At 37.8% G+C, this 9512-nt stretch overlaps 1 protein-coding gene across 1 annotated transcript; it reads left to right on the top strand.

The window, feature by feature from the left end:
* The first annotated feature begins 658 nt into the window (after positions 1-658).
* LOC113679314 (vacuolar protein sorting-associated protein 4B) lies at positions 659-8967 on the top strand. The gene is made up of 14 exons (XM_089189731.1): positions 659-808; positions 1880-1892; positions 2719-2848; positions 3179-3275; positions 3823-3862; positions 4284-4420; positions 4605-4655; positions 5474-5576; positions 5712-5760; positions 6353-6448; positions 6777-6907; positions 7619-7809; positions 8250-8326; positions 8585-8967. Exons 1-14 carry the CDS (start codon positions 784-786, stop codon positions 8708-8710), a joined length of 1266 nt encoding a protein of 421 aa, XP_089045857.1. The 5' UTR covers positions 659-783; the 3' UTR covers positions 8711-8967.
* The last annotated feature ends 545 nt before the right edge of the window (positions 8968-9512 follow it).

The following is a 9512-nucleotide window of genomic DNA, read 5'->3' on the forward strand; positions in this document are numbered from 1 at the left end:
GATCTCATTAGTAATCCTCCTTAGTGTCTGCCATACAATTCCAATGATATTAGTTGAGAGAATAAGAGTCCTTTGGGCCGGTTAAAGGAGAGTTATGCTCCAGATACAGGGGTTTCAAAACAAGCTGGCAACCGCCAGAGTTCTTCCAGCTCCTTGATAATAAGTTGCCAGTTTCACTGGTCAAAATAATTACCTTGTGGCCTTTAATCAACTTTTCAATTCACCTACTTTCGCAGAATCTGATGCCTTCTTCAAAACATTTTGAAACCCCTGCAGATTTTATCTACTCAATATTTTTTACTTGTGCACTATTGGCTCAAATATACCATGTGATTGGATATTGTCAATTATCCATTTACAAAAAAAGAGGCTAGACTCCAAACTTTGTAGAACTTGTTAAATGAGCCATAACATTTGTGGTGTCAATTGAGTACAGGACACCTGAGAAATGCGTACCGGAAGTAACTTTGGGCTCATTTCTACCCAGTGTGGGAAGAAGAATGGCCTCCCTGTGAACCCTTGGGCAACCCCTTAGCCCCAGTTGTTCGAAGATTGGATAACGCTATCCACTGGATAAAACTCTATCCGGTAGATAACGCCATACGTTTTGCTATCACTTATACGCCGGATAGTGGTTTATCCGTTGGATAGCATTATTACTGGTTACTCGGGCTTTTCGTGCCTGTTATCTATTATCGAAAGAATGCCCTGGGAACGAGGTTACACGAAATCCTGGGCACAGGAGAAAACTTTTCAGGATGTCTTGAATAATTCATCGATAATATGAGTAAGTTGGACATCTATGCAGGTGAGAGGTCTCGTCGCTGTAAACAGTAGTTAACTGGTTAAGTAAGGAATAACCACTTTGGGCTCAAAAATGGCGCGTGGTGATGACAAAGTTTCGAAAAATGTTGATAAACTCGGAGTCAACAGCTGTTGAACTGGCAGAGTTTCAAGTTATGGAGAAAGATAATTCACCCCTGAACCTAATAAGAGAATCAAAGTTTGTTTCGTCAATGATGTCACCAATCAGCTAATTATTTAAAATCGACCAATATTTCAAATCTGAGGTTGTAAGGCAAGAAGAAAAAGTCCAGAATCATTAGGGTTCCTCTCAAGAATTAGTTTGGCTTCGATAAGAATTTTTTCCTTCCTTTTGAAATTTCTTTATATTCAGCTACTGCCATACCTTTTTTTAAAATAAATGTCTCCCTAAGTTCATTACTTTGTAGTTCTCACAGTCTGCTAAACCGAAACAAAACAGTTTAATCTCTGAGAGAGTGTGTTGAGCTGGAAAATAAATCCTCTGCTAAAATGGCGACCAAAAATTGAAATTGAATTTATGGAAACACAACTCCCGTAGCAAGTAAAGGCATTGTTCATATAGAAACTATCGAAAATGCCAAGTCAGTTCAATCCAGCTTATTAGTAAAATAACTGTTTCAAATTTGGTCATATTTGCATACCTTTGGGTTTGGCATACACCCTCAACCATACAAATGTGTGAAATTTTTTTCAAATTTCAAATAAAATTTTGTGTGGCTTGAATGATACCAGACTGGAATAGAGATGTTCTTTTACTGAGGTCACTATGGAGTTTTTTGGAGGCTAATTTGACCCATTTAACAAGGTTATTAAGACAACCATCCAGCTCACTGCTGAGATTTGACAATTGATATGGTAAAGTATGAAGCCAATGAAAAAGTATTCAATACATTGTATCATTATAGCTTTAACTATGACTTAAAAGGTTCAGTGACAGTTGCTCGGAATAAAAGGTGAAAGTGATTGTAAAAGCAGGGATAGGAAACATAGAGGACCAATTTTAATCCTTTTTAACATGATGCTTTTTTATTTCATTTTCTTATCTGATCAACAGATGCTGTAACATGGTATGTAACATTTTGTTTGTAATATTAAATTCTTATTAACAAAGTTTTCCAAGTAAACCTTCATGAGCAATCTATAACCTTACCTTTGTTAGGCTGGGAGAAGTATGCATGAAGGTATTTCTAAAAAACAAGAGCCATTGTAGACTGTCCAGTGATGTTAATTAACAACTACATGAAGTCTACAACTGACCCAAGTAGCCTAATTATTCTGTGGATGCTTTGTCTAGTTTCAACAGCATTAACTTTTTGCACCCTATGATCAGTATGCATATTCTTCATACTGTTCTCTGTACATCTGAAATGGTATTGACAAGGAAGTTGTGTAGAACAGTCAAGAGTTTCTTGAGTAGGTGATCATCTTCTGTATTCTCACAACCTTACTGTTTGATTCAGTGGTGGTCATGTATAGAGAGATTAGATGCCAGTCACTCCCAGGGGTTGTATTAAGAGTCAAATACCTGCGTGGTAGACTTACTGGCTCACCGATTGGCATGATGGACTGAGCTCATAGTGGTTTGGGATCTAAACCTGACAGGGCCATTCTGTTTCGTTCTTCAGCCAGGCACTGTTCTCTCACAGTGCTTCTCTCTACCCTGGAGCATCAATGGATACTTCTCACCTGTCATGGAAATATGACAGGGTATTTTGTCTCTAACCATTTGTATTCCTGAAAGGAAAGAAGAACTGTGTGACTAATATATCTTTCTCAAGACTAGGGAACCTCTTGACCCAGTGTAGAGTGAGCTGACTTATAGACATGCTCATCCTTTAGATAACATGTTAGACTCCAAGATTTTTACTATTAAATTTTTTTTCTTCTTTGTAGGTTAGAGGGAGCTGTTTTTGAAAGTCAGAAAATGGGTCATGTTAATCTTGATGCATTAATAAGTGACTGTAAGAATGCATCCCAGTGTGTTCAGATGCTTTTACCAATAGAGGAGGATTCACTTATCCTGGTAATAAGTACTGTAGTTTTATTTCCTTCAGCTAGTAAAACGAAGTGCAACAGTAAATGGTGCAATATACTGGCTGAGGAGTGGAAAAATTAAGGAGGCCAACCCCAATCTTCCCTTGTTTTTGTTCTGTTTCTACTTCTGGGCCATTCACTGTTTTGTTTTGTTTTTTAATTGAATGCCTAGAACAGGCTATACTTCCTTATTTGGAATTTATTTCACTGATTTTTTTAAGCCTTTTTTTTTGCAACAAATTTGAAAAATGGCATGTAGTTTTATGACTATGCAATTGAGCTAGCTTCAAATCTTAGTCGTTTTAATTTTGACCCTTAGAATGCCCTTGATGAAATTTCTATCTCACTGGAAAGTTATCTTGAGATTCTTCGCAAGAAAAAGAGGCTGCTTGACTATGGATACACATCAGACTCAGGTATTCTTCATAACTTAAACACTAACCCCTTTAACCTTTAACTCCAAAGAGTGACTAGCCTCAAACTTTTCCAAACAGTTTCACTGCTGAGTCAGACATTAAGGTCAAGAGAATACAGAAAATGATCACTAGACAAAAGGCTATTGATGATAAAACACATTCTCCTTGTTCTCCTGATGTTATGGTGTAGATGGTTAAGAAGGCTAACATTCCCAGGCTTCAGCTCTGAAGACTGATGTCAAACTGTATGAGGCATTTCTCATGTTTTCACAGACACAAAACCACAATAAATCAACATCTATTCATAATGCCCAGTTTACAAGATCTGTAAAATGCCTTAACAATCCCTTGTAAAAACCCATCAGTTTTATCACTCGTATGATGAAAGGAAGTGGTTTCCCTGACAAAGGTTTCCTCATCTGCCTCTCAGCTACCCTTGCTGTGCCATTTTTATTTTTTCTTACACATTTTGAGATCATTTATGATATTTTACTAGACACACCAATAGCAACGTGGTATCTGTTTGTCAATTGTTTTTACCCTCTAGAAATAAATCCAGTAAAAAGTGAAAATAATGATTGTAGAAGGTGAGTTTATTATTATTATTAATTAATTAATTAACTAATTAATAATTATTACTTAATTAAGTTATTATTAGAAACAGGCCAATTGTATTACCCTGTATCTTACTTTTATCTTACAATCCCAAAAACTCAAATGACAGCCCTGGTGCCTTAACCCTTGAGCCCGTAATCATTGGTTAAATTTTAATCTTGTTTTAGAGTGATTTAATCATGGGTTAGCACTAATCGGCTTTCGAACAACTGGAGCCTGATTGTTAATTCTCCTTTCTAGCTACTATGCATTTCCTTGTAAATTAGTTATGGGAATTTGGTGTTAGATCAAGGAGACAACTTCTGCCTGATAAGTTCCAGTATTCTCATTACCTGTTTGCTGGATAATGTATGGATATAATAGAGAGAAGTTAATCACTTTCATCTCTTGCAGGCGAAAAATTGCAATTCAAGACACAATTATTTCCCATGGGCTTATTAAATTCTGTGATGTTGTTGGCCTTAATGATGCTAAGCAAGCACTGAAAGAAGCTGTTGTTACACCACTACAATTTCCACACTTCTTTACAGGTAAGAACTTACTTATTTAAATGTCTCTGATATGTAAATTGCACAATCAATCTAGAAACATAGGGAATGGTTAGTGAATATTGCTATTTTGGGGTTAAGCATTTGACACAGTGGCCATAAATATATGCATATTGATGTTAGGGTGTAAAGAGTTAAAATGTTTTGAAGATGTGACGTTTTGTAGGGGGTCGACAGCCATGGAGGCGAATACTGTTGTATGGACCACCAGGAACAGGTACTCCAGTTTAATCTACGTCACTACTAGTCCATCGTTTGCCACCAATAGACCAAAAATAATATCTATTCTAAGGAGACAAAAGATAAAAAAAAAAATTTGATAACACTCCACACCAATAACTTTGATTTACGTGCTGGCTCTCTAAGATTATGAGCACTTTTCAAATGAGATTCGAAAGTAATCTGCAATTACATTGGTGTTGTTTTGAACAATTTTCCATTGAGTGTCGAAAGTTATCCGATATGGATTGGTTTCGCTTTACTCTGCTCTGTGATTGGTCCCGTCAACCAGTCAGATGCAAAACTAAAACCAATTACATCTTGGTCACCCGCGTTTTCCCGCGCTTTTTACTTTGAGTTTTCATTGGTTCTTTAAGGGTATTTTCCTTTCTTCTGATTGGCCGCCGTGGTGACAACTTTGGTTTGGTTTTGCAACACTCATTGAAATGCGCTCTACTACACGTCTTAATTGGTCCGGGAAAATTGCACTACTCTCTCGACCAGTCAGATGCAAAACTGAAAAAAATTGCAATTTGTTCTCACGTATTTTCCCGCGTTTCAGACGGTGTGCTTGGTTTTTCTTTGAGATCTCCTTTGCACTATCTCGCGTGACTAGCCAATGTCCTCATACTTAAGGCTTGGTTTAACTTGATTAAGTCGAAAAGCGCTAGGGCCTGAGTACAACGATTAGAAAAAGTCACATTAGTTTGAAGATTTGTTTGAAGTCATTGTCACCTTTTCACTAAAATAGGTAGTCATTGCAGTTTATTCACATCGTCATAACTGAGATTTACTGCTTCTGTTTTTGTTTAACAGGTAAAACAAGGCTCGCGCAGGCTGTGGCTTCAGAGATCAACTCTGTATTTTACAGTGTGTCCAGTTCTGATCTAGTGTCCAGTTGGGTCGGAGAGAGTGAAAAGTACGTACAGCATATGTTGCTATTTGGATGGATGCAATGTTCTCCTAAACCCCATAACTCTCGTGAGTGACCAAGGCAGAATTTCCTTACAATGTTTTTTTGTATTTTGTATTTTTTATTTTTTTTATTTGTAAGGCTTATCAAGGAGCTATTCCAAAATGCAAGAGGCCAACAGGTTCAATCAGTAAGTATAAAACTTATTTTTGTAGCGCGCGAGTCAGTACAAGGAATCTGCTTCTAAACTTGTGCGACCTTCTTCATACTATTCAAGCCGATGGAATCTCAGTCCTGAAGTAGAGAGTTTTCGGATTTTCTGTAAGCTTCGTTTTTAACTGAGTCTTATCTACGAACGGAGGTGAATCAAAGATTATTTTTTAAGCGAAGTTTAAACTTGATAAAAAAAAAACTAAGACCAATTTAGGCACAGTTAGGTGTACTTTAAGTTGCACAGGTGAAGTCCTTATTAAATTTTTCTTACTAATATCAATTACTGCTCTGAACCACTTGTGTGTTCCTTGGACTTTTTAACGAACGTATTGAACCATATTTGCCAAACAGAAATATTACCGAGGTTTCCATTGGAAAAAACTGACCAGGGATGCCATTCACACGCCGAAAGCGCGGATTTTTCTCATGGTTTCTGCATCTTTAACTCCGCTATTATTGGCTAATTTGTTCCCTTTCAAATCAAAGTAGAACTGTTCGATGCGGCACTCATTTTTGTTCACATCGAAAGCCTTTTCAAGTATTTGCTATACTCTCTTTATATTTTCCAGGTAATTTTTATAGACGAAATTGATAGCATCTGTAGAAAAAGAAGTTCGCGGGAAGAAGAGTACACTCGAAGAATTAAGACTGAGTTATTAAAACAGGTCGGTAGATTTTGGAAACAGATCTTCGTGTATTTAGGTTACTTATCTACTAATCAGCTGCTGACATGTCACTCGCCTTTCGAACCACTCTGTTGACTTTTCTTGTCAGTAAAGGCCTATAGTGTTTATATAATAAACAGAGTAATACTTTGTAGCTATGGAATTTCTCTTCCCAGTCGTGTTCAGCTCAATATCTGCGAGCTCGTTCGCTGTGCTCAGATATCGGGTTGAACACTCGAAGAGAAATTTTATATTTACACGCGCCCCAAGTGTTCTTCTATATTTATTTCTAAATTCTGTTTTTTTTTTTTTCTTATTTCTATTAAAGATGGAAGAGGCTGATAACCCTGCGTCAATGAACCATTTCATCTTGCTCTGTGCTACCAACTGTCCCTGGGAACTAGACTCCGCCTTCCTGAGAAGATTCCAGAAAAGAATATACATTCCATTACCAGATAAGTAAGATTTTGGTTATTCTGAAACGAAGCACTCAAAAGCAGAGACTTGAGCAAGAAGCATTCTAATTTATAAGGAACCAAGTACTCGAACTTGCGGAAAGCGATGAACCGCGAGGTCGAAAACGAAATACCCGTAACTCAATCGAAAACGGAGAACCCCGAGCTCGTAAAAGAATTACCCGAAATCGTTCAAAAGCGAAGCCGAACCACGAGGTATGAAGTACCCCGAAGTCGGTCGAAAACGAAGAACCACGAGCTCGAAAGCGAAATTTCTGAAGACATCTTTTAACTCCAAAAAAAAAAAAAAACGATCGTATCCCGAACTGAACAGAAAGAGAACTAACTACTGCTTTTGTATTTTTTTTTTGTGTGTGTGTGTGTGTATGTCTGGGTCGGAAATGCATCGATTTGGCTGTACGAAACACCTCTAAATTGATGAAAATTGCCATGTTTGATACAGACTGTCAAAATTCGCAAATAATAAGGTGCAACGTTTGTCGAATTTACAGAACTCATAATTTCACTATTTTATTAGTTGTGACTCTTAACTCCTGCCCGTGGACGAGGTTACTTGCGATAGTCACTGATGTATGATAAAAAGAATGATCTGAGAAATGTATTTGTTTCTATTTGTCTACGAGTATTTTACATTTCATAATTTTTAATGAAGTAAGTTTCAATTTCTAAGGGCCAGCGGTATTTTATTTCATAGAGCTGCACGCATTGCGTTAATGAAAATACACTTGGGAGTCACTCCTTCATCGCTCACTGCGGAAGATTGGTACCTACTTGGTGACAGGACAGAGGGCTTCTCGGGCAGCGATTTATCAAACTGCACCTCAGATGCCATGTTTGAACCGTTACGTGAACTTGAAAACACCTCTCGCTGGAAGATGAACAAAGGTAAAATGCAGGAGATTGTATTCTACAGTGAGAGCCCTTTTAGGTTGAAATCAAAGTAAACACAACTGCTAATGAGAGGAACGGAAAACATTGGTCCAGAAGATTCGCACCATTTTCCAACCAATCAGATTTAAAATTAAAACCACGACTTGGTCACCTACGTTTTCCCGCGCTTCAGGTAGTTTGCGCGTTGCTACTCTGAGTTCTCATTGGCCGCTCTTGACCTTTCTTGCCGTCTGATTGGCTTTTATGATTTCTTTGGTTTTGGCACCTAATAAAAAAACGCTCCAACTATGTTACTGAAACATAGGACAAGTGGAAGGCAAGAAGGTGGCCCTAAACCATATGATTCCAAACCTAGTAGTGCCGTTTGATTACACTGATTTGTCATCTATTTGTTGTCTTACGTGGCCTTTAGTTGACACCTCTCCTTCTATCAGATTTGTTTTATGTGCCGTGCTCTGAAATTGAAGAAGACGTCATAAATTCATCCATGAGGGATCTTCCATCTCAAAAAGTATGTTTTATGTCCTTTTTTATCATTCAGAAGTTGCCTTAAACCTTTTACTTTACCTGTGTCTTTAAAAATAACGTTGAGGGTATTAAGTCCTGTAACTTAAACCCTTTTATACCCCAAGATCTGATTGTCAATTCTCCCCCATAGCTGCTACAGATTTCCTTGTATATCAGTTACGAGAATTTGGTGTTGGATCAGTCGTGATCTCTTCATTGAAGATTAATTGATGAAGTTGTTTTCTCTATCACTTCCATCTAGATTCAACCTCGTTCTGTGAGACTTGATGATTTCTTGAAAGTGTTGTCGCACAATACAAGCACAGTTGCCGAAGAAGACTTAAAAAAATTTGAAATGTTTACCATAAATCTTGGACAGAGGGGATAAACCGTTCCTGGAGAAATCTCATGCTAGTACTGTAACAAACAAAGTACAAAACTGAACTGAACTGAACACCCAGTTAACGCTAATTTCCGAATTAACTTGGAAAGTCATATAAGATTGCCGATTGGGTTTGCCTTACCACGCTCCATAATTTGTCGAGGAAACTTGCGCCATCGTCTGAAACAAAACTTGAAGAGCTAAACTAAAACCAATATCGTCTGTTCACATTTCTACCTATAAAGAAGTCTGCTTGTTCTTACGATGAGTTGTTTTTGGCTCCCTTTGATTTTTCCCTTTGTTCTGATTAACCATTGATTTGTTTTTGGTTTTTTATAACACCCAATCGATTAGCGCATCAGAATGTTGCGCAAATAATTCGGGTGTCGCCTTGTCGCCGTTCATGGAACAGTTATTGCGAGATGATGTGTTACAACTGCTTCACATCGTTTTATTTTTTTTTTCAATATTTTCCTTAAATATTATATTGTACTGTATTCAGAAAACTATGTGTTACAGTTAGACACTACGTCAATTCTGGTCACTTATAGCAAAGCGAACTGAGTTTTCGGGAAAATCTCAAACTTAGGCCATGTCGTGTTGGATATTGGGCCGTTTGCTATCACAATTCGTTTTACTCACTGAATGACCAGACCTGGAACAGACTAAAGCCGGCACACAAACCTTTTTCGAACAAAAGAGACCTTCTGACCTGTAGAACTGACCCCTTTCGCGCTGTTCTGGGCGGTAGGTGGGCGGCGCCGTTTAAATAGGCGCAGAAATGACCTGGGTGCTAGGCTGGCGTTGT

The sequence above is a fragment of the Pocillopora damicornis genome, chromosome 12 (assembly GCF_964200805.1).
Source record: "Pocillopora damicornis chromosome 12, jaPocDami1.2, whole genome shotgun sequence".
Classification (NCBI taxonomy): Eukaryota; Metazoa; Cnidaria; class Anthozoa; order Scleractinia; family Pocilloporidae; genus Pocillopora; species Pocillopora damicornis.